The 25,677-nt window shown below is 24.0% G+C and overlaps 2 protein-coding genes and 1 long non-coding RNA gene across 4 annotated transcripts in view; 2 read left to right on the plus strand and 1 right to left on the minus strand.

Moving 5' to 3' along the window:
- The window catches only part of LOC122851549 (rho GTPase-activating protein gacU), a 114,998-nt gene extending 100,897 nt beyond the window's left edge, over window positions 1-14,101 (plus strand). For both annotated transcript variants that reach the window (XM_044150859.1, XM_044150850.1), the window contains one exon: window positions 13,242-14,101. The gene's annotated coding sequence lies outside the window, so the exon portion shown is untranslated. The remainder of the gene's footprint in view (window positions 1-13,241) is intronic.
- A 1,266-nt stretch (window positions 14,102-15,367) lies between these two features.
- On the minus strand, window positions 15,368-19,436 carry LOC122851563 (protein PFC0760c-like). Its single transcript, XM_044150870.1, has 5 exons — window positions 18,744-19,436; window positions 18,539-18,667; window positions 18,334-18,459; window positions 18,128-18,259; window positions 15,368-18,048 (listed from the first exon to the last, which is right to left on the minus strand). The coding sequence occupies exons 1-5, from the start codon at window positions 19,348-19,350 to the stop codon at window positions 16,523-16,525; spliced, it is 2,520 nt and encodes an 839-aa protein (XP_044006805.1). The 5' UTR covers window positions 19,351-19,436; the 3' UTR covers window positions 15,368-16,522.
- Window positions 19,437-20,504: 1,068 nt separating this feature from the next.
- Window positions 20,505-22,453, plus strand: LOC122851572. The gene is made up of 5 exons (XR_006373696.1): window positions 20,505-20,858; window positions 20,989-21,089; window positions 21,309-21,416; window positions 21,647-21,755; window positions 22,057-22,453. It is a non-coding gene; the product is annotated as an uncharacterized LOC122851572 (long non-coding RNA).
- The last annotated feature ends 3,224 nt before the right edge of the window (window positions 22,454-25,677 follow it).

The raw sequence follows: 25,677 nt of genomic DNA on the forward strand, positions 1-25,677 counted from the left end.
CATACTAAAAAAATATATAATAATATTATTTAATTACCATAACTAAAAAAATTTTTTTTTGTCAAATAATTTATAATTAATGTTATAATCAAGGCGAGGATGTTTGTATGTTGACTTCGGCTTTTGAGGTCGCTATGGGAACCTAGTAATTTATTTGTACCAATTTTTATGATCCTAAGCTGCCAAAAATTGTTCTTTTTTTTTGAATAAATTACTAGGTTCCCATAGCGACGTCAAAAGGCCAAGTCAATATACAAACATCCTCGCCTTGGTTATAATTATCATACCTTGTGCAATTTTTGGTCTTTCACATATTGGTACATGCATGAATATTTCAGCTAGACAATAATCATTAACACTGTCAATAATTATATTTTTAGCGTATGTATGGTCATTATTATGATGATGATGTATCTAAAAAGAATAAATGATATATTTATATTCACAATATGATCAATAATGCAATATTTAATCTACAAGCATGATTTTGACAGCTGTACTTATTTTACACTAACCTTATGATTTTTTTCGTCAAAGGAAGGTGTTGAACCTTTATAATTTGTTGTAAAGATTTTTTTAAACTCTGGTTCACTTAATTTTCTGATCTCACCCATATTTGATATGGAATGTGGGGAATGTGGTTCCACGTGGTATGGGCAAAACAAAATCAAAGCTGCTGCTGGTTCACTGGTTGCCACTCAAGAGTCTGTAACGTCTTTAAGTTCGTTTAGAAATTGGCAACGTTCTTTGGCCAGTTTTTTTTAGCGCATTCTGACTGCGCAGTTGCGCAGTAGCTGAAAAATCACGTGCGTTTGTCGGTTGTTTGTTAGTGTGGGTTTTCGACATACGTAATTCAAAATTTTTACTCGATTTCTCGACTTCTGCGCGACTGTGCGGTCAGAATGCGCTAAAAAAAACTGGCCAAAGAACGCTGCCATTATCATTCATTCGGATCTTCAAGATGGCAGCGATTCAGCCTAGCAATTTAGATATGGTGAAACCGGCCAAAGAGAAGAGTGACAGTTTTCATGTAAACCATGTACAGTATTAGCTTAATTATATATCTCTGTTCATGGTTTACATGAAAACTGGCGCTCCTCTCTTTGGCCGGGTACACTATAGGCACTGACGTCTGCCATCTTGATGATCTGCCTGTACAAGATTTGATGTGCGCATGCGTAAGTGAGAGGGAGATCCCACAGTATAAAGGTCCGTTCAGAAATTATCATTTTTCCGAATCTTTAAGATAACGACAAATACAGGATAGCTATTCTTGACATAATTATCCTACCTACATGGGATAACATGGAAACGCTCGAAAGCGATATATACTATATAGTCGTTTGATGAAAACTATTGAAAAAAATACAAATAAAGCCATAAATTAAGGTGAATTTCCACAAAATAGTTATCCCAGTCGCTCGGGATAACTTGCGGATAATTATGTCGAGAATAGCTATCCTGCACCTTCCATTCACGGGGGAAATTTTTTAAAATTTAGGGCTTTTTTTTGCCGCTGTCGGCGCTTGTAAAATTTTTTTTTTATAGAATGTAAAAATGTTTTTGTTTTTGCTAGCACAATTTTCGATGAAAATAATATTAGAGATTATAATAAATCAATATCATTGATATCACCACCAAAAAAAAAAAAAAAACCCAGCTCACTTGCTGTACTTTTAACAACATCACCAACTGATGACAATAGAAATTCAATGAAAATAAAACCACGTGGTAAATATTGATAATCCAGCATGTGGCAACTGGCTTTTTGTCAATATCACGTGGAACTCCACTTCGTCATTCAAATTTAGTGATGTTTATAGTAAAAAAACGAAGAGGGTAAAAATATTGTTAAAAATTTTGAAAATAATAAAAAATATTCAATCAAAACTTGATCATATATTGAGTTAATCAGAGTTTAAAAAAATCTTTCATCAAAATAAAAAAGTATTAATTTAAAAATAAACAAATAAAAAGTTAAAGAAAGAAAAAAATATATTGATGATGATCTGGGAATTGTTATTCTTTTCAGTGCTAATGAAAAATACAAGTAGCATTGTGAATTGTTGCTTTTGTACGTGACTAAAATGACATAAAATATTTGTTTTTTTAAAAAAAGCTAAAAAACATTAAACACGTACATTTATTTATACAAAATAAATTAAAAAAATGATTTCAAGATTGAAATAAAATTTATTTGAATGAAAATAAATTAAAATTATATATCAATTTAAATTTATTATATTTATAAATTATAATTTTATTTATTTTTTGAAGCCTAATATAGTATTGTTCAATTAAATTTAAAATTATATACATTTTTATTTTTATTATTATACAATAATTTAGATCTCGTTATGATGATGTATCAATATATTTAAATTGCAATATTTTTTGACGTAAGTATTAAAAATTTATTTATATTACAATATAAAATCGAACGTGAAAGTCGTGCACGCCCAATGAAAGCGAAATTTCAAGGAAGAGCGATTTCGCGTGAGTGCACAAAAGGCACAAATACACTATTCTAAAAAAAAAAATATATATAAATAAATATAAAATCAATATAAAAAATAGCAATAATAAAAAACAAATTGATAGAGAATAAAATTGTGTTCAAGTCCTCGACCTTTACAATATTTTTTTGTTTATTTTATATTATTATTTTCTTTCTTAAGTAAGTGTACAAAACCAAGCCTATTTATATATCGATTTATTATTGTTTTCTAATGATTACGAAAGAGTCACCCGGAAGGACTTCTGCATTGCCAATTCATTTATATAAATAAAATTTAACTTGAACATAATCGTATGTATTAAAAATAATAAATGCAATTTTTTAAATCATTTTTTTTTTTGTGTTTTTTTTATATAACATAAACGCAATTTAAATGATGGTATTTTGAACTTTTACTAAATGATTACTATCGTATATTTTGATGTTTAGAATCATTCAATCCAACCCCATCACCGTGAGAATTAGAAATTAACATTTTTCGATAACAAATCATTTAATATTATTTTGAAAAAAATATTTATATATTGTAAATAAAATTTTCTCTCAACGTGATCGATATAAATAAATGATATTGCTTCCGGATGATACTTAATTTCACATTCTTCAATTGGATTTATAATAAATTGTTATAAGTAAAAACTTTCACCCTGAATGATATACGTGATAGCCAATTTCAGATATAAATTAAATATTAATTTTTTCAAGTGTTGATGTGTGAGTAATTTTTTGAATGGCATGTATGAAATTGAATGTATTGAAAGTATCAATTGATATATGATGAATTGAAAATTTTAAGTCATCAATCATTGATAAATTAATGATTCTTATTGCAAAATACATACTCAAAATTGAATGTCACATTTGAGGTCATGAGACACGCCTGATTTAAGTTGTATGTTGAGATATAATGTGTGAATTTTTTTTTATTTTTCTTATTTTTGATTGCTAATTAATATCAATTGAGAAATTTAATTTTATAAAGCTACTGAGTGCAATTTTTATTCACTATGATTGTTATTAGTTTTTATTATTTTTATAACGAGTTAGTGTTCGTGTTCAATTTACTATTCACTTGAATGTCTATTTTATTAATAAATGTTTTTTTTTTTTTTTCATTTCAAATTCTGATTGATTGAGTATTTATACATGAAATTTTGTTTATTTATCTTTTGATTATACTGAGATAACAACAACGACAAATTACTCATGATTTTGTACTTTTAAAAGTTGGATTATTTAATTTTCTATACAAATTGGAAAAATAAGAAAAATATAAATTTATTTATATTTATTGATTAATTAATCAAAATTAATTATGTTATTTTTATTAACGTTAATATGTATGCAGTTATTTTTCTTGTGGATTTTTTTTTTTCTGTAATTTGTAAAACAAAAAATAAAAAAATTTTACTTGTCATTTTTTTTTTTTTTTTGGCGTGTCTGACCACATACGGAATTGTGGATTTTTCTACTTGTCAACTTTTCGTCAATTTTTTTAGTAGAATTTTTTTTTTCTTTTTTAATTGATACGTTAACTATATTTTTAATTTTTTTATGTCTCTATTTATTTAATTTTAAATTTATTTCTTTAATTATTATTTATTTATATAAATTTTAATTTAATTTTTACTTGAATTTTTTAATTTGCTATACAAATTGAAAAAATAAAACTGATATTTTAGGTTCACAAAAACAATAAATTATGTTGCATTGTTACCCCTGTTTTTTTTTTTTTTTTTTGTTTGTTTAATATGCACGTGAGTTGTTTGCCTCACGATATGAACAGTGAAAAAAAAAAATCAGTAAAATAAAAATCATAAATATAAAACAGGGAAGAAAAAGTAAAAAAATAAAAATTGAAAATGCCATCAGGAAGACACACAATGTTCGCTGAGAGCGATCACCACTCAAAACGGTACATCCCCTCGACAACTGGTCGAATGTATTTTCCTGAGAAAGCTCTCAATGTCGACAGCCACGAATTCCCGATATTCATATTATCGTAATCCCTCTCTCGTCAAATCATTTTTCCCAGGTTTACTTCCTTCTTGTAAATAGCACCTGGAATCAATTTGGATCCATTGATGAAAAAAAAAAGCAAAATATTTATATATAATCTATATAAAATATATTATAAAAACAGTAAAAACAAAAAAATAAAATAAGCGTTGATGAAGAAACCATGTAATAAAAATAAAAAATGAAAAAAAAAAAAAAACAATGTTTCAATTGATGTGGGAGGGCAATATCCTGAGAAAAAAGAGATCAAGTCTCACAGTAGATTTCACGTAATTGTTAGTTTGATTAACGTATAAGACATCAGAGAACCCCGACCTTCAGAAAAAGATGAATAAGGTTGAGATGTGTAATAATAATATCTATCGTAATATCCACTTTATAATATACTATATTGTTTTTATTACCGTCTTTTCGCAATGAGATTTTTTTTCAATATATATAGAATAATCATCGCTTTCAACAACTATACAAAAAAAATAACATTACATATTTTTTTTTATTAATTATTTCAATAAATAATTTTTAATTAAAAAACTAAGCTTTCAAATATAGTGATAAGTTAATTTTAAATAATTCAGTTATCTATTTAAAAATTAAAGATTAGATTAATTTTTTTTTTTAAATAAATAAAAAGCTATTAATAATGGAATATTTTTGTTTATAATATAAATAAATTAATAATTAATTATATTAATTTATTTAATATGAAAATAACATGAATTTTTTTTTGTTTTTGTTTTTCAATATTCATTTTTATAGAAAAAAAATTGAACAAAATGAAATAATAATTTTAAATAATTTTGATAAATTATTTTAAATAATCAATAAGATTTTTTTGATGAATATAAACAAATTTATTTCATTAAAAATTAAATTTTATTTTTTTATAAATATTATATGTTCAAGTACAAGTTCATCCACTGTCATTAAAATCATCAAAATAATTATAAATAATTTATCAATTATAATAACAAATAAAAAACTAAAAAGTTTATTATTAATTTTTTTTAGATTTTATAATTTTAAATTGTTTTTCAAAAAAAAATTACTTGAAGTTATTTTTCGAAATATTAATTTCACGTTATAATTTACAATATAATTTTACAATAAATTTATGTAATTTTAAATTATTTTTCAAATTCAAGTAAAGGTATTTTTAATTTGTTTTATCCACTACAATGAAATAAAAAACCTGTATCAATTGTGACGATTCTAAAAATTTGACAGGACAAGAGTGAATAGAATTTCACAGTCGTAAACCAGTTGTATGTAGGCGTTCAGAACAAAGCTAATATGTCGCTATGTCTCGTGTTGCCCATTATTGCATTTTGTATATTTTATACATATAAAAAATGTGTTGGTGTATATATATACACATATACCCCATAATAATAAGTATAAATATATAAAATCAATGGACACAAAGAGCATTGTTGCAATCATTCGACCCAGATCACATGGATAGATCGTATATAGAAATGATATATACAATAAAATAAAACCATTTAAAAAAATATACATACACGAAATATGGAAACAAAAAAAATACCAAAGAATTGAGAGAAGATCAGTAAATGTTAGTATAAAACACAAGGCAATGTTTGAACTCTTCTGATACCTATTAACTTCAGCACCTTTCTGTATGTCAACTGCAGTTACTGCAGTGTTTTTTTTTTTTCTTTCTTCGTTAGTTTATCCAGTAGTTTAACGTATTCTAGGAATTGACACACGTTTATTTTTTATTTAATTTGTTTATTTGACATTTTTTTTTTTTTTTTTTGTATTGCCTAGTATAGGTGTCTTGCTATACACTGATGTTTATTTAAATATATATTATTATTTTTGCCATCGACTAGATGTAACTTAAGTTTATATATAATATATTTTTATTTTAGCAATAGCTTGCATAGATATTGTATAAATGTATAAAAGAGAGTCACAAGAGGTTTGTAGTAGTTCGATACATGGTTTTCCTGTACTCATTAGCCGACGTTTATCCGGCAAGCTGAAGAAGGTACTTGGGATGGGATAACCAGCAGACGCGTACGTGGTATAACGCTTTGGCGGAAGGATCGATCGACGCGTCCATCGACCCTGAAACTCCATGCCATGCAACTACCAATGTGACCTGAAGTTGTACTTATATATACCCGTCAACATATACACTATTTAATTTTTTTATTTATTTTTATTTTTGCTACTGCAAATTATTTTATGAGGAACCATCTACCGAAAATTTCATTCAATTTTTTTATCATTTTTGATCATTTTTTTTTTTTCGATTCAAATATACATGCTATAATTATTTTAAAAATAATATTATTACAAAATTTTTTTGTGTATTTTTTTATTCTTAAAATATTTTTAATAATTAGACTAATAAAGTGCTCGAATTTTTTCAAGAAAAAAATAAAAAATTGAGAGATTAAAATTTAAATTTTTAATATTATTTTTCAGTAAAATAAAATGATCAAATGCTTTGAATTTTAAATTAAAAAAAAAAATGTTAATTGAAATTTTAAAAATATAAAAATTAGAATTTTTTAAATAAAATATTTTTAATAATTGGACAAATAAAACACTAATATTTCTTCAAACTAATTTTAATTTAAAGAAAAAAAAGCATCATAAATATAAAATTTAAATTTTTATCAATATTTCTAATCTTATTTAATCAGTAAAAAATAAAATTTTTAAATATTTTTAAATTAAAATAAACAACTTTTAAATTAAAAAAAAAAAACAAAATTTAAATTTTCATGAATATATTTTTTAAAAATTATTAAACAAATAAATAAAAATCAAAAGTATAAATTGAAATTGAAATTTACAACATGCCTGTAGTTTTTATTTTTATTTTTAAATTCAGGTTAATGGCTAGGATAACTCAGAAGATAGCTGTTGGAATTAAATTTTCTTTCGCTATTCAATTTTGCATTACTTAACATTTTTCCATCACAACCTAACTGATCAGATTGTATTAACATTGCAATTAATTGTTGTTAAAAAAAAGGCCTCTCTATTTTAATATTACCATGTGAATATATAATCATAATAAAAACCTACAACATGTTTATGTTTATCTATTGTTTTCCAGTTGATAAATTCATTAAGAAATAGGTTTGTCAATATTAAAAAGTGTTATTATATTATATACACATAGATATTGTCACAATGTAATTATAGTCTTGGCTTTCTAAAGATTGATTATGCTGATCAGCTGAGTCACACACAATTTCTTTCAAACACTTGAAAATATATATAGATAAGGTGGCTTATTGTTCATTAAAAATATTCAACTTTGTGTTAATATTTAACAAAAATATATGACAAACTTATTATCACTTGTCCTTTGTTGAAAAACACTAACAAATACTGCATTCCATATTTGAAACTTGCACCAAGCCTTTCAGTATAATTTATCCATTCTCGTCTTGTTCATTGACACTACCTTGTCGTTTCCTTATTTTTATTTATAAATAAATTTACCATATCTAAAACTTTGTCTATATAATGACGTGCAAGTATTTCATCTTTCTCTAAATTTTCATTTTGTAAATTAATCTTTTCCAAAAGACATTATGAAGTCTTACAAATTTAAAAATTCATTTTTCATTTGTTTATTATTTTTTTTATCCAAGGGCCAGTGAGTTTCTTCAATGATAAATATATTTTTCTCAAAAATAATACACTGGGTTCAAATAAAAAAAAAAAAAACACTGGTACATAAGACTCGTTTACGGTCAATGACTCTTTTTATACAGGTAAGATTTTAACTCACCAATGTGAAGATATTCACTGCCCAAATTTCTGACCTCCCAACAAGTTTTGGTAATGAACCCATTGTTGAACTAGCACTCGTACATTTTATTCTTACGCTTAATAACACATACACACATATATTTTTTTATAACAAGGCAAATGTAAATATACATCCTCAATTTTTTTTTTTTTTATTTTTAAAGCCTCTCGTCGTAATTTCAACTCAGTACTCAGATTTCTTCGTCTTTCTCTTTTTTTTTTCCGCACTTAATTTTTCTATGTCTTCTTTTTTACTTTTTTTTACATATAAATATTTTTTTTTTGCCTCTTTGTGATTGCAATCCACCGACAAACCGGCGTTTCTTTAAATTTTATTATTTTCGATTTAATATTTTTGTCTTTTTTTCGTTGTTGTAGTTTTTTTATTTATATTTTTTTTTTCATTGTCATTACTGATTTTATATTTGAGCTTTTCATCGTGTGGGTAATATTTATATATTTTTTTTTTATTATATTTAAATCCGGTGCACACAGTCGATCGTGCGAAACACGTGACATCCTTTCTGTTGTGGGTGTCCCGCACCGTTAACTCTGAGGAACGAGCTCACTGATTAGCAAACACAGCTGCACATTTCCTCATTGAGTATAGATTATCAGATCATTTTTTAATATATATATATTATTATTATAATTTTATATTATTTAGTTGATTAAACTTTTGAATAATTAATTTGACATAATCATTTGAATTTATTCATCATGAAATATCAAAAACAAAATGAAAAAAAACTTATTAAAATATATATAAAAAAAATAATAATTTTTACAGTTATTTTTTTATTTATTTTATTTATTTATTATTTTGAATTTTACAAGTTTAATATTTTAAATGAGTTGTATAATACACGCTTTGTGTGTCGTATTTTTCATCGGTCACAGTCCATTGTCCCAGTTGGGTGCAGTTGTTGTGGTTGAAGACTTGAAGTTCAGTCTTAAGATCACATATGGAATATATAAATATATGACGGGTATATTGCTGCAGGCGTAGGTCGTATTGTTTATTTCCTCGTGTGGTCATAAGTACTTATAATAATATTTTTTTAATAATAAAAAAAAATATATAGTAATTCTAAAACTTTGATGGTCCAGTATTTTAAATAATTTTGCGTTACTAACACAAGGGCCTAACTGTCATTAAAATTTAAAAAATATTATTTTTTTTAATATGCGGTTTGTTGATAGTTAAAAGAAGCCAGTTTTTATTTTTTAATTTTAATTTCAAGTGCCTGTGAGAAATAAAAATGCATGACAATAAAGAACTTATGTTTTTTGGATTTAAAAATAATAACGATTTTTGGGCCTTATTGCTAGGAAGATGGGCCCTTTTGCTGTTGGGTTTTTTAAAAATTATATTAACTAAAAAATAAAGCACGACTTTATGTCGACTATGTTATTTGTATTTTAATTTTTGATTAATATTTTATGAATTAAAAAAATAAGTCACATTGAAGTTGGGCATTTCTGTGATTAAGAAATTTATAAATATACTTTTGTGTAAATTCACTCGCAGTTTCATTCTTTATCGTGCGTGTTTATAAAATAAAAAAATAAAAAAATAAAAACACCTACGTAAATATTTTTAGCATTATATACTCGTGTCAATTGCATTCTGAATTGCTGAATGACGATGCGTCATATTCACATTATAAATTCTTGTTAATAAAACATACAGAGCCATTAAATATTCGATTAAAGCTAACAAATAAAATTATTTATCAGCTATATAATTAACTACTAAATATCGTTACGGTTAAACAATAAAATTCAACATCAAAGGCACAAAGAAATGACGTTTAAATCAAAGTTTTTTTTTTTCCCTATTTCTTTCTCATTCGAAACGAAATTCATGCTCGAAACGAAATCGAAAAAATGACACTTATGCTTCTTTAACTTTAATGCAGTTATTTAAAAAAAAAAACAGCTCATAATATATACAAAAATAATATTTTAAAAAATAATATAAAAAAAATAAAATAGCTGAATAATTGTAGATACATTTATAATTTTTTTTCAACTTGATTTGAGTGCGGAGAAATGAATAAATATTTACTTAATTTTTGAAGGGCTTTTATGTTTTTATTGCTGCGTCATAATAAGTATATGCATTTTTGTGCATTGTATATACATTATTGCATTGTGACAGGAAATAAATAAAGGGTTATTGTTTCGGAGAAAGGTAGGTCTTTCTCTCCTCCCTCATTATTATTTTTTTTTTTTAATGTTGACGGTTCTTCCCACCTATGAACACAAGTGTGCTTATTTGTCTCGACAAAATTGATTTAAAAAAAATGTATTCTTCTTTTTTTACTTTCTAAGCAACAAAGTATTCTCAGGTGATAAAAAAAAAATAAATAAAATTATAGACTCATATACCATTTTATTTTACGCATGGAGATTGTTTAAAATTATTTTTTATATTGTCTATTCGTTATGGTTTTTTAAAATAGTATTATTATTCATAAAATAAAAGGTATTTGAAAATTTTAGTGATATATAAACATAGTACAACAATACCGGAAATGAAATACAAGATTTTTTATATTTTTAAAATTGCGTACAGATAAAAAAAAATATTAAACGTAAAATTTGAAAAAGTGTTATATTTGTTTTACTATTTTTTTTTTACAATTATGTTCGTAAACAAGGCACTTGTTTATTGTTTCAAAATATACTGAAACTTGTGGGCTATTGTTTTTTGATATTTTCCTTGCAGATATTATTGAATTTCTTTTCTTTTTTTTTTGATTACTACTTGATAAATTTCTTTGAGTGTATATGGACTTTTTCGGGCAGAGATTTCATTTGCATTTGGTTGCGAAAAAATCTAGTTAGTATTATTGAAAAATTAATATATTATAGTTGAGTTTATTTCATTATATTCTTCTATATCAAGTGAGTCAGTAAAATTGATGTCTTCAAGTTTATTAACATCACAAAAATGAACTGTAACAAATGGATTTTTATTTATAGTTAAATTTTCCATAGACGTATTATTTTTATGACCATTAACCATGTAATTATTGCCTGTAGTTTCATTATTTAAAGTGTCAGTAATTTTTTTGGAATAATTGTGATCATCATCTATAATTTCATTAATATCACGAGATGAAATTTCATTAGAGTGTACTTTTAGTTCCACTCCATTTGTATTATTTAAATTATTTGTTATGATTACAACATCATCATCTGCATTGTCAATGCAATCTTCTGTGAGTACTACAACTTCAGTAACTTGAATGGAATCATCATCGTCCAATGTTACAACATCAATGCTACTCGTTGTAACAGGTGCCATTGATTGTACTGATGTTATTTTGATATTTTCAACAGTAAGAACTTTGTTGGATTTTTTATTTACAATTTTATTGTCATTTGGCTTGTTTAAATCATCACAATGATTATTAATTTTATCTGAAATAAATTATTTAAATATAATGTTTCAATTTTTAAAAATACAATTCAATTTATTATATGAATTAATTTAATTACCATTTTTTTTGTATATTTTTCACTGGAATTTTTTACTTTTGTAGAGGTTTTTTCATTGATGATTTTATTTGTATTTATTAAAAATTTTATTATATCATTTAGATTTATTTTACTTTTTTCCATGTAGTTGCTATGTTATAAACCGTTGAACCAATAAAGCGACGAATATATTATAAAATATATTATATAAATCCAATTGTATCAATATATATAACTGTTATATTTTTAGCTTGAAATAAATATATTCCATATACAATTCCATATGATCGTAAGAAATAATTATTAGCAAAACTAGGAAGTTGTAGATTCCAATTTTTCTATATTATTAAAATATATATATTTTTGTTTTTTTTATATATTCTATTTATATCATGTTTATGTATAAATTTTATAAACCAATACAGTGATACAAGTATTAGAAAAATATGCGTGGCTAACATAAGAAAAAAAAAAAAAAAAAAGAGGCAGCACCCAACGGATGATGATAACAGTGTAGAAGCTACTCAATCTCGACTGCAATAAAGAGGAAGTACAAATGGCTAATACTCAATTATATGTATACCGAATCACGCAAGATGTACGTCTTTCAAAAACATACATATCCACAACAAATTAAAAAAAATAAATAATAGTATGCTACTGTATATATTACAAAATTAAAATACAAAAAAAAAAATAGATATTTATTTAAATTTAAAACAATAAATGACATGTAAAATATAAAATCGTGCAAGGATAAAAATAAAACTTAAGTTTTAATGTTGATGTACATGTAATGAGTATTAATTGACAATGGACAATGACTATTATCATTATTTTCACCTGATGATAAAATCAAATTGTCAGTAATAACAGTAGATATATATTTACACCACCTTTATCCCAAGTAATTTTACAACTCTCTCTCGCTCATTCATGTTTTAATTTAATTTATATTTTATTCATTATAATATACAAAAATTATATATATATAAATAAGACATGTATTTATTAAATCATGGAAAATTATTGAGCAAGGTGACCAAGCCAATGATTTCACTATATAATAAGATGATAATTTTAATCCTCGCTTCCGCCGCAACTCCTTGTCGATTGGCTCATTATCAGGACCAATCCTTTTCATCTGAACAAGTTAAATGATAACCGGACGTCAAGGATATCCTTCATCTCATCATTTTTCATTTTTTTTTCTTTTATTTTTATTTTTTTCTCTCGTGGGAATCTCAAAGTTATACTCGTTAATTTTTCTGACGTTTTTATCATTTTTTTGTTGCGTCGTTTATTTTTTTATTATTCAAATTCTTGAAAAATAATAATAAAAAGTTATTCATCACTCAACAGATTATAAATTTATTTTTCTTAATTATAGTTTTGTTGTTTTTTTTTGTTTTAGATTCGACCGACGAAGGGATGATGAAGGAAAAGAGCGGTCTGAATGTGACGTCAACAGATACAAACGAGATACAACGTCATTGATTAATCAAAATTTTTGTAGAGCTCATGCAAAAATAACAACATAATAGAAACACAAAAATTTAATTAAATGAGCCTGTCCGACCTCATGTTAATTTAAAGTTTTAAAATAAGATGAAGCAAAAATATAAAAGAAAAAAAAAATATCAAACACATTTATTTCTTTTGTTATATAATTAATACTATTATTATTTTTTTTTAATTTTATTACAAATATTTTTCTTCTGTAGAAAAGCCATTCAATGCATTATTCAAAAAAAAAATAATAAATATTAACGCTATTGATTTGAGATACAAAAGCGTCTTTGCTCATGAAAAAAAAATTTAAAGAAGTATAAAATAAAACTTGATTATTTGATTATTAATAAAAATAAATAATTATTATTTTTTTATATTGTTTAAAAAGACATGAATTTTAGGTGAAAAAAAATTATTTATAATCAAGGTTTGAAGATGCGCTTTGAGCGATCAATAAATGCCATAATAATGACAAAGTTTTTTTTTTTTTAATATTCTTTTGTGGTTGTACTTAAGTCATAATTTTTTTATATATATTAGCATTAATAAAAAATAAAAAAACAATGGATATTAAAAATAGAATATAATCCATCTATTTTGTTTGTTTTTTTTTTTTTTTTTTTTAATAACTTTTACAATCCACGATATCAAATGATTTTAGATGTAATTTTTTTTTATACTTGTTTATTGTTTAATACGTGTCCCGTCCATGAAAATAAAAAAAACGAATTATATAATTTGAATCATAAGAAACCAGTGTGATACGAAAAAAGAAAAAAAAATTTTAAATATATTTAAATGAACAAAAAAAATTGTAATATTTACATCGAAACAAACAAAAAATTAATTGTATTTTAATTTTTTTTACGAAATGTTAAATTAAAAACATTTTTTTAATTATCTTTAAAATATCTGGGCGTTAGTCTCATTTTTGTGATTACTATGCATAGTGTTACATCATTAATAATATTTAATCGTAGTTTAGAATAGATTTTTTTCAAATTCAATTACACTTAGCTATTTTTTTTTTTTTCGAAATTCAATTTTTACATTTAAAATAATTTTTCGAAAAAAAATTATATTTACATAATTTATTCAATATTTGGCAATATGAAAAAAAATAGTGGCCTTATATCAAGAGATAAAAATAATGTTTATAAAATTAAATTGTTGAGAGTTATAATCAAGAAAGTAAATTAATTTTAGCACGTGAGCGAGAATTAATAATTAATCTAAATGTTTTATGAATTTATAAAGAAAAAAAATATCATATTTAAATAATAAGTTAATAATTATTAAGATAATGTTTTTTATTAATTTCTTATACTGTTTTAATTATTATTTTTTTCTTTTTTTAATTGTTTTGGGTAGAAGGCACTCGGTCCCCTTTACGATCGAACTCAGTACGATTTAATTGTTACAATTTAAAATAATTATTTCGTACATTGATGTTCTCAGGTAGCTTATTATTGCCATGTTGACAAAATTAAAATATTTTATTATTATAATAATATTGAAGAAAAAATAAAATAAACACACGTACTATTGATAGATTTTTTTTTTTTTCTTTATTAATAATGTCATCATGGCAAAAATACTCAGGCGTAAGGGTCGAGGATCGACTGTGCCTTCAATATAAATTTAATTATTATAACGTTTGATGATTTTTTAATTTAAATATTTTCTTAAATTAAAAATAAATGAATTTATTAAAATAAAAAATTTACTGGTTTATTTAATCCATGTGATTTTTAGTGCGATAATTTGTATGTTTATATTTTGTTTGTTTGTTTATCATTGTAATTTCTGTACTGTTTAAATAAACTTGGATAATATGTGTATTTTAAAAACAAAAAAAAATTGCAATAAATGACAATGAAATTATATCTTATTTTTATATTATTTAAAATACCTATTATATTGTTTTTTAGAATAGTTATTAACTTGATGACAATTGATGAAATTAATACTTGAATTATTCAGTGATAAAAAAAATGATAATGAAAAGTAATTTAAAGCCACCTTGATTTATTATTTGTTAATTTTAATATTTTAATTTTGTACTTTAACATGTTTATTAATTTATAGAACAAACTTATTTTGTGTTCAAAAAAAATGTTTATTATCTCTTCATTTTGTTTGTGTTTTTCTTCAAACAAAATTCCATCAATTATCTTTATCTTATTTGCAGGATGATGATATTTTATATTCAATTTAATTCATCATCGTCATAATCATTATCATTGTGTTACCAACATGATCATCATGTGATTTTTATTGTAAGTCTTCTTGTTTTAATTGAGCTTATATTTTTAATCTTTGTTTTCATACAAATTATTTAGTTAAAATTATAGTGTTTATATTTTTTTTCATTCATATCATTTGTAAATTTATTCAAGTGATGATTGTCTAAAGATTAATCATCACCACAATGACTATGACGTATTTTTTATATCTGTTATTTATCATCTGCACTGTTTGCATCAATTATTCACCAATCAATTCGAAATTCAGTATAGATATGTTGGTCTCAAAGTAAATGAGTTTTAGAAATAATTGTATCACTCATTGAACTATCTCACGTTACACTCTGGATCACCAAGAGTCATAGAGGGTTTTTATAAATCAATTTTTAGAGTTTTTCATGTTTTTTTATTTCATTTTCAAGTCTATTTAATGAAATGATTGGTCATTCAAACATTAACAAATTATAAATCATTCGAAAATACTTGAAAAATTGATCAATAAAATTACATCTATTAGTTATGATTATAGAAAAATTTCGTTGATACCTTTTTTGGATTTACAAACATACAAAAAATATTGATGACTAAACTAAAAAAAAACTCAGAAATTTTGAAATACACTTGTCAATTTTTAATTATATAATTTCAGACTTTTTTTTTTTGTATTTATTTACAGTTTGCCAGAAAGTTACAAAAAGAAAATACATGAAAAACAGCAACAATGACAGCAAATTAAAGTGTAAAATTTTATTTTTTTTTTCAAATTTATAATAAGGTAATTAAATTAAGACAAATATTATAGTCTATAATTAAAAACTATCAATTATTTATGTAAAAAAAAAAAAATTAAAGTAAATAAATTTATGAATTATTTTTAATTGTCAATCGTATGTTTAAGTTAAATTTATTAATTGTTAATTAATTACATAAAATATTATCAAGTAATATTGAAGTCTCTTTTAAAAGTTCTTACCCATTGATAATTATGATTAATTTTAGGTAACTCGTTAAATTGTAAAACTTTTTTAGCTTCATTTCTCCAACTGATTAACATTTTATCAGTAACTTTTTTATTTTTACTTTTATACTCATTGTATTTATTATAAATCCAATTGTTAAGTTTTTTATATTTATCCCAAAGTGATTGTCCTTTTTTAATTAAATGTCTCCAACTTGTTATTTGTGCAAAACTTTCAAGATAATTACAGCCACTATGTTTTTTTAACATTTCAAGACTCCAGTCTTTATGTTCACTTTCTAAATTAACAACTTTAACTTTAAGTTCATATGGAACTAAAACTCTTGATAATTTATAACTATATTTTTGTTGTTTAGGATCAATAATTAAATCATCTGATTTACCAGTTATTCGGTAATTACGTTTAAAAGTTTCTAACCATTGATGTGTAGCAACAAATCTTAAGTTTTTATAGCAACTTAATTTTTTAGCTTCCATTCCCCAATTTTGAATTTTTTTATTTGTTATTTTTTTATTTTGTTTATGAAATTCAAGGCATTTATTAAAAATCCAATTATTAAATGAATAACGCAATTCACGTGTAGATCCTCCTCTTTCTACCATTTTTTTCCAACTATTTAATTGATGTTGCCCAAGAAGTTTTTCACATCCACTTTTTTTTCTCAACATTCTTATCGTCCAAGTTGGATGTTTTTCAGCTAAATTAACTATTCGTTTTTTTTCTTCAAATGGTATATCATTAACTATTCTTCCGATGTTGTTAAAATTTGTACTATCATTCATTGTGTCAATAGGGTCATTGATATTATCATTAGCAATAACATTATCATGATCATCATAATGAACTTCATCATCATCGTTATCATCATCATCACCATTGTAATCATGGTCATAATAATTTGGGAAATTATTATTTTTGGTATTATCATTAGTTGAGTTTATTTCATTATATTCTTCTGTATCAAGTGAGTCAGAAAAATTGATGTCTTCAAGTTTATTAACATCACAAAAATGAACTGTAACAAATGGACTTTTATTTATAGTTACATTTTCCATAGACGTATTATTTTCATGGCAATTAGCCATGGAATTATTGCTTGTAGTTTCATTATTTAAAGTGTCAGTAATTTTTTTGGAATAATTGTGATCATCATCTATAATTTCATTAATATCACGAGATGAAATTTCATTAGAGTGTACTTGTAGTTCCACTCCATTTGTATTATTTAAATTATTTGTTATGATTACAACATCATCATCTGCATTGTCAATGCAATCTTCTGTGGGTACTTCAACTTCAGTAACTTGAATGGAATCATCATCGTCCAATGTTACAACATCAATGCTACTCGTTGTAACAGGTGCCATTGATTGTACTGATGTTATTTTGATATTTTCAACAGTAAGAACTTTGTTGGAATTTTTATTTACAATATTATTGTCATTTGGCTTGTTTAAATCATTACAATGATTATCAATTTTATCTGAAATAAAGTATTTAAATATAATGTTTTAATTTTTTAAAAATACAATTCAATTTATTATATGAATTAATTTAATTACCATTTTTTTGTATATTTTTCACTGGAGTTTTTACTTTTGTAGAGGTTTTTTCATTGATGATTTTATTTGTATTTATTTTTTTATTCTCAATCAAGGTTATATCATCATCACCACGACGATTTTCAGCCTTATCTAAAATATACAGTTTTAATAAAATTTATTTTACAAAGAAAAATAACCAAGTTACTATGAAATAATTCAATTACCTTCTTTTTGTGTTTTATTTATTGGAACATTTAGTTTTGTTGTCGTTTTGTCATTGATACTTTTATCCTTACTTATTTTTTTATTCTCAATTACGATTATATTATCACAATGTTTTTCAGCTTTATCTGAAATAAACAATCGAAATATTATATCATATTTTTTTTTGTAATAAGTATTTAAGTTACTATGAGATAATTTAATTACCATTTTGAGTTTGACTTGTTGGTGTTTTTAGTTGCGTTGGAGTTTTGTCGTTGATATTTTTATCTGTATTAATTTGTTCACTCTCAATTATCGTTATATCATCACTACTACCTTGATCATCATTTTTATCTAAAATAAAAAATTCAAATAAAATATTACAATCCTTAGAAATAGTAATAAAGTTTCTATGAAAAAATTTAATTACCATTTTGTGTTTTATTTGTTGGTGCTTTCAGATTTACTGGAGCTTTATCATTGAGGATTTCATTGTTAGTGGTTTTTTTACTTTCAATTATTGTTATATCATCATCATTGTCTGTTGAATCTGCTTGGACTGATGTTACTTTATTTTTTTTAACAGAATTATTAGCCTTAATAATTTCAACAGTATTGACATTTGAAAATGAAGATACAACATTAACAGCTACTTTCTTTTTTTCACTTTTAAAATTCAATGATTTTTTACAATTTTCATTTAAAGCTTTCTTTTTTTCTGTATCTATTGAAGACTGACATGAATCTGGTTTTGATCTTTTATTGATATGCATAAAATCATCTGGAAATTTTCTTTTTACTGGTACATCTTGTTGATTGTTTGTGATAGAAGTAACTTTGTCATCTTGCTGTACTTTATTAACATGATCAACAAGTATTGAATTACTATTTTCATTCAAACATTTATCAACTGTATCAATTGTTTTTTCTTTTGTTATTATTTTATTTGATTCATTTTTTGATTTTTCATTAACAACAATATTATGAACATTTGATTTCATAATATCATCCATAGTTACCAACATGGCTTCATACATATTTTGTCCATAAATAATTGATAATTCCGAAAATAAATTATTATTTTCACGATTACTGATATAATAATTTCTTGTTTTTAAAAGTTTCCAACAAATATTGAATGAATCAGTAAACAATTGTTTATCTTTTTCCATTATTTTTAATTGTTCAATTTTCGACATATTTATTTTTATTTTATTTAACACTTTATGCTATTTTTTAATTTGAAATTTTTTTTAAAATTACTTATCTATATTATATTTATACAATATATCATATAAGAGTTTAATTTATCATTATTTTATAAATAAATAATTTTATTCTTCTTGATTAGTTTTGCAATAACCACGTTGGTGTTTTTTTTTTTTTACTAAACTTTGGTGGAACACCAGCGTACACCAGCGCTATTAAAATGGACGCTTATGTAGCCGTCTAGCGGAGAAATGATGCTCTAAATTGTAGTTATTAATTTTGATGCCCTTAATTGTAAATTCACAACAATTAACAATGAAAATCCCAAGGGTTATGATTCCTGGGGTGATATTCTTCAGTGTACTTGATTACAAGGGCTAGTTTTTCCAAAAGTTGGTCGACAGTTGAGACAGGAAGATGTCCACTGGTCAACTTTTCTTGACCCAAGTTCGTACACTACCTAAAACAACTCAATTATTCCCAAATATCACTGGAAAATCTAGTTGTTTTTGGTAAATAATTATATTATAAACAAATGTAGACTCCAACTTGTGTTAAATTATTTTTTGTTTTATTTTAATAAATAAACTTTTTAATGAATGACACAGATGTTAATCAATGTATATACGAAATAAAAAAGCAGAGTGTGTTCAATTGTCCACTTGCGAGTTTTTTTTTTATATAAGAAGATTAATTATTACTTGATTCTACATGGTATATTCTTACCATGCTTGTTTTTTTGTAAAGTAAATAACAGTAAATAACCTCGTATGCATGTGTACAGTGTACACAACACAAGTTTACAATCATTAGAAATGCGCAAGCGTGGAAAAAACCACAGAGAACAGTGGGCGCGTTGCAAAGGGCATTTGAAATAGCGGAATGTACCGGAATTTTGATTAGCATTTCGAACGCACCCATAGAAAGTTCTCGATATGGTAGCCCTCTGGTGGAATAAACGAGCCCTATCGACAACATCCTCTTGAAAATTGAATTTGCTCCGAGAAAGAAGTCAGTGCGGTTGAGGCATTCGTTGCGATAAGTACATAGTTTTTTTTTCAACTCTGGGTGGCTCCGCCTCGGAGGGCACTTACTGAGCCCTGGTACCACCTGATAAAGTGATACTCATGATATCAGAGTGGTTCTGGAACTATTGATAATTATTCATTTAACGCACACAGAAAATTGTAATGTTCTATAAGATCGAAACAGAATCGTATGAAAAATAATTAACGTCGGGAAGTTCGCCTGAAAAAAAATCCAGTCATCATTAAAAATTTTATCGAAATGATGATGAAAATGTACATCTTAACGAGCAAGTTTTAATATATCAGAAGTAAGTTTAAATTTATAAATTTTATAATTTTCCAATACAAAATTTTTCAACTGTATATAATTTATATTTTGATTTCTTTTGAATATTGAATATTAATTTTATAAAAATTTTTTTTTTTTTTCTTTTAAAGCCCGTAAATTCAATGATTTCAATGAAATTGAAAAACAGAGGCAAAATCCATCAACTCCAGAACCAACTCTGAACAAATTTACACGTGTTCATGAATAAAATGTGAGTAAAATTATTTAATAATTTAAAATATTAAAGAAAAAAAAACAAGTTGCTCAAACTTTTCAGTAAAATTGTTATATATATTGAGTAATTCCGAGAGTAGCCCCGGGGTGCCATGGCACCGAATTCTGGGAAACATGCTAAAGTTTTCATCTTAATTTATTTTTAATATTTTATTTTTATTTTTATGAAATGTTTTTTTTTTTTTTTCTTTTAAAGGTAAATTCAATAATTTCGAAGAAATGCAAAGACAAAGGCAAGATTCATCAACTCCAGAGCCAACCCTCAACAAAATTTGTACGTGCTCATGAATAAAATAATTTAAATGTGAGTAAAATTATTTAATAATTTAAAATATTGGGAGAAAAAAAATAAAATAAACGTCTTGCTAAAACATTTTAGTAAAATTCTTATCTCAATTCCGGGAGGTCGCTTCGGGGTGCCATGCCACCAAACTTCGAAAAACATTTTAAATTCGTTGAATAGCATTTATTTTTATTTATTATGAAAAATAAAAGATATCTTTGTAAAATGTTTTTTTTCTTTTTTTCTTTTAGAGGTAAATCCACTGATTTTAATAAAATTTAAAATCAAAGGCAGGATTCATCAACTCCAGAGCCAGCTTCGAACAAACTTACACGTGTTCATGAATAAAATAATTTGAATGTGAGTAAAATTATTTAATATTTTTAAAATATTAAAGAAAAAAAATAAAAACGTGCTGGTAAAACATTTTAGTAAAATTGTTATCTATCAAGTAGCTCTGGGGTGCCATGGCACTAAACTCAGAGAAACATTTTAAATTTGTTCTGAGTCTTTTTTTTTTTATTTTTCATCATATTTTATATTTTTTCTATTTATTAATATTTATTTTATATATTATTTTTATTTTTCAATACTTCATCATTGATGAATCATCAATCATTATTTATTAATTTTTATTTTTTATTGTTATTTATCAAAATAGAAAAGAGGAAGATAGTTCCAGTGATCATATAAATTTACACAATGAAGAAGGACTTACAATTTCTACACCTTCAAGGCCAAAAGTACAACCACCAAGCGGTAAACAGCATTTGTGTAATTATTTTGTATAAATTCAACGAGTTTTTTTTACTTTTTTGTATCGATCATATAGACATTACGATTTTGTGAGTGCTTTGAATGCATAATTATCAGTAGACTCATTAGAACCACTCTGGTACCACTTGAGATTAGAAAATTATCTATCACTTCAAAAAAAATCAATTCATCTCAGATTAATAAAATAATTAAGCTTTTTTTTTTTTTTTTCTTTTTCACTCTTGTATAGAGTAAATATTATTGAGTTTTTCACTCTTGCATATAGAGATAATAATATTGCGTTTTTTTTTTTTTTTTTTAATGACCATGAGCAAGAGCTTAAACTCAGGTAAACAAAAACACTAGTTATTATATTAGTTTAAGTTTAGTTTATATATATATATATAAACGCGTGTCACGGTTGATAAAATTTTCAATTAATCTCTTACATTAAGTACAAGATTATTAGTCAGTAATCATCAATAACTCTAATAACTAAAAAATAGTTATTATATTAGTTTAGGTTTAGGTTTATAAATATATAAACTATTGTGTCACGGTTGATAAAAATTTCAATGAATCTCTTATATTAAATAGAAGATTATTAGTCAGTTATATCATCAATAGCTCTAAAATAATATAATATATAATTATATTATATTATATATTGTAAACCTTTTTTTCCATATTGTTATATTGTTAAAAAGTTTGATCAATCTAGTATATTATCTAATTTTTCTTATGTTGTTTCTCTTTTTTAATATAATCGATATTTAAATATTCATATTCAGTTTGATCACGGTCAAGTTAATTCGTACAATGTACGTTCATAAGAATCAAGAGGCACAGCAGTGTCTCGTGTCAAGTGTTAGGAAGAAAATATAATAATGAAAAAATAATTCATTATTAATGCATTAATGATTATACAGGTAATAGTTAATTAATTATTTATGTAGCTTCATATCAAAAGATAAAAAAAAAAAAATTTTGTTTTTATTATATTAGCACAAATTAACCACCGCTACCTTCGATGAGCATATATATATATATATATTTTATAATATAATTATACATATATAATAAATATATATATATATATATATATATATATATTATAATATAATTACATATAATAAATATATATAATTATATATATTATATAATAATATAATATATAATTATAATTATATTATATATTGTAAACCTTTTTTTCCAAGATTGTTATATTGGTAAAATGTTTAATCAATCTAGTATATTATCTAATTTTTCTTATGTTGTTTCTCTTTTTTAATATGATCGATATTTAAATATTCATATTCAGTTTGATCACGATCAAGTTAATTCGTACAATGTACGTTCATAATAATCAATTTATATAATAATTAATAATTTATAATTATTATTATATTATATATTATAAACCTTCATTAAAGTTTAGTTTAAGTTTAGTTTGAGTTTAGACTGGTTTAGAACCAATTAACAAGGTTCAAAAATTATGTCTAATTCATCATAAGTTTTTTTTTGACAATTGAAATTAAAGTAGTTTTGATATATATTTCATATATAATGTAACTAAAATACATGTCCACGAAGAAAATGCAATAATAATAACTATATTTAATCCACGCTCTAATTCAGGTTTCTCCTGATAAAAAATATGAAATGTTACTATTTCTCATAACGTAATTATTAAAAATTAAGAAATTAATATTAAGAAAGTCTAACTTGTCATGATTTTATAATGAGGTCTGCCAGTTGAGTTACTATAGTATAATACATATTCTATACTATAATTGTCGTCATATATATTGAAAAATTGATTAATTTAGAGTTAAATAAATAATGTAATAATGATTAAAAAATTGATTAATCAATAATAATAATCAATAAAAATAAGATTAATTAAATAATTATAATAATAAATAAAAATATCAACATTGATAAATGAAAATGAGACTTTATATTGTTGTTTACCTTGTTTTCATTATAATTTATTAATTCTTTGGTAATAGTTGTTTAATTTCAGTAATTTTATATAGTTCCTGATTCGAATTCATTCAACGAGATAAATGAATAATAATAGTTTGATAAAAAAAAAAAATTATTCTTTCAAATTACCATGAGTATTTTGAATTTTTGTCTAATATTGTTTAATATCCACCATACAGATATATTTTTTGATATATTTTAAGAAACCCTTAACAACAATACAATAGACAAGACAATACCCTGAGAAGACAATACCCTGCAATAAAAATTCACGACTTATACTGGTTTTTAAAATAATTTAAGTCAAAAAAAGTTTTTAGAAAATAATAAATATTATTTTCCTCATTGTCGTTCATTAAATAAATAAAACTAATTTGAATTTTCTATATTTTTAAGTTCAGTAGGTTTTAAAATACGTCACACAATTTCACTTCAGTAAAGGATATATTAATTATGGGAACCAGGGGCTCTAATTTTTTTTTTTTTTTTTTTTTTCTAAAACCATATTAAGAAAAGCGCCCTCTCGGAATAGACAATTCATCCAACCTTGGGACTTACAGCATCAATAGAAAACATATTTAAACACCATTGAACACGTTGTTCTGTACTGGACCACATGTTTTGCTATATTGACTCCAGAATTGTAAAAGACCTTAACGACAGAACATTGTATTTTAATCATTTATTTGTTTTTTATTCAATAATTTTAGTTTTTTTTATCTCAAGTTATAATTTTTAAAATCAAAAAGTTTATTCGTGCTCTAGTTTTCTGTGTCAAAAAAAAAATAATTTATTCCAAACTTGTGATATAGTGATAATAATAACTGTGTAAATAAAAAACACATGGCGCATAGAAACTCAAAAAAAAAGAAAAATTACGAAATTTTTCGGAGTCATACATATATTGTTAAAAATCAACCAAATCATACAAATAATTATTATAAACGTTGTAACAACGTTAACAAACCGAAGAAACTAAGGTAATTATAAATTGATAATTTTAACAATTATATTTATTAATTATATTAACGAAAACACGTGTATATTGTACAGCTTCAACGCATGCTCCATCTCATTCAACATTGATATTGGTTATTTATAGATATAATTTCGTTGCTCTTATTTTTGCCAGTTAATCATCAACTTTTAAATTATCATTTTATAATATTTTTATTTATTTTATTCTATAGTTCTAATACATACTAACGTGGCCATTAATTGTCAAAAATATAATTAAACGTATTCTCTTATAATAATAATAACAATAGTAGTGTGAAAAAAAAACACGTGGTATAAATAAAGAAATTGAAAAAAAAAAAAACAGTTTCGAAGTTTTGTTAGATTAGTTTTTCATGTTCGAGTTCAAGTAGTATTTAAAGAAAGTCATTAAATTAACAAGATAAAATCATTGGAGCATCATTTTAATTTTTATCAACGTTATTTTATATCTTTACCAAATTAAATATTAAATAATTACAATAAACACTTCTCAATACAATTGATGAATAATATTTTTAATATTAAGTTCAATAGCATA

Source organism: Aphidius gifuensis, linkage group LG1 (assembly GCF_014905175.1).
Source record: "Aphidius gifuensis isolate YNYX2018 linkage group LG1, ASM1490517v1, whole genome shotgun sequence".
Lineage (NCBI taxonomy): Eukaryota > Metazoa > Arthropoda > Insecta > Hymenoptera > Braconidae > Aphidius > Aphidius gifuensis.

Excerpts from the sequence above, each read along its gene's own strand:
- LOC122851563 (XM_044150870.1), bottom strand. The coding sequence starts at position 19,350 with ATGTATGAAGCCATGTTGGTAACTATGGATGATATTATGAAATCAAAT. Across the intron at positions 18,668-18,743 it reads AACAAATAAAACACAAAATG|ATAAAAATGATGATCAAGGT; the intron begins GTAATTAAATTT and ends TTTTTATTTTAG. Across the intron at positions 18,460-18,538 it reads AACAAGTCAAACTCAAAATG|ATAAAGCTGAAAAACATTGT; the intron begins GTAATTAAATTA and ends TGTTTATTTCAG.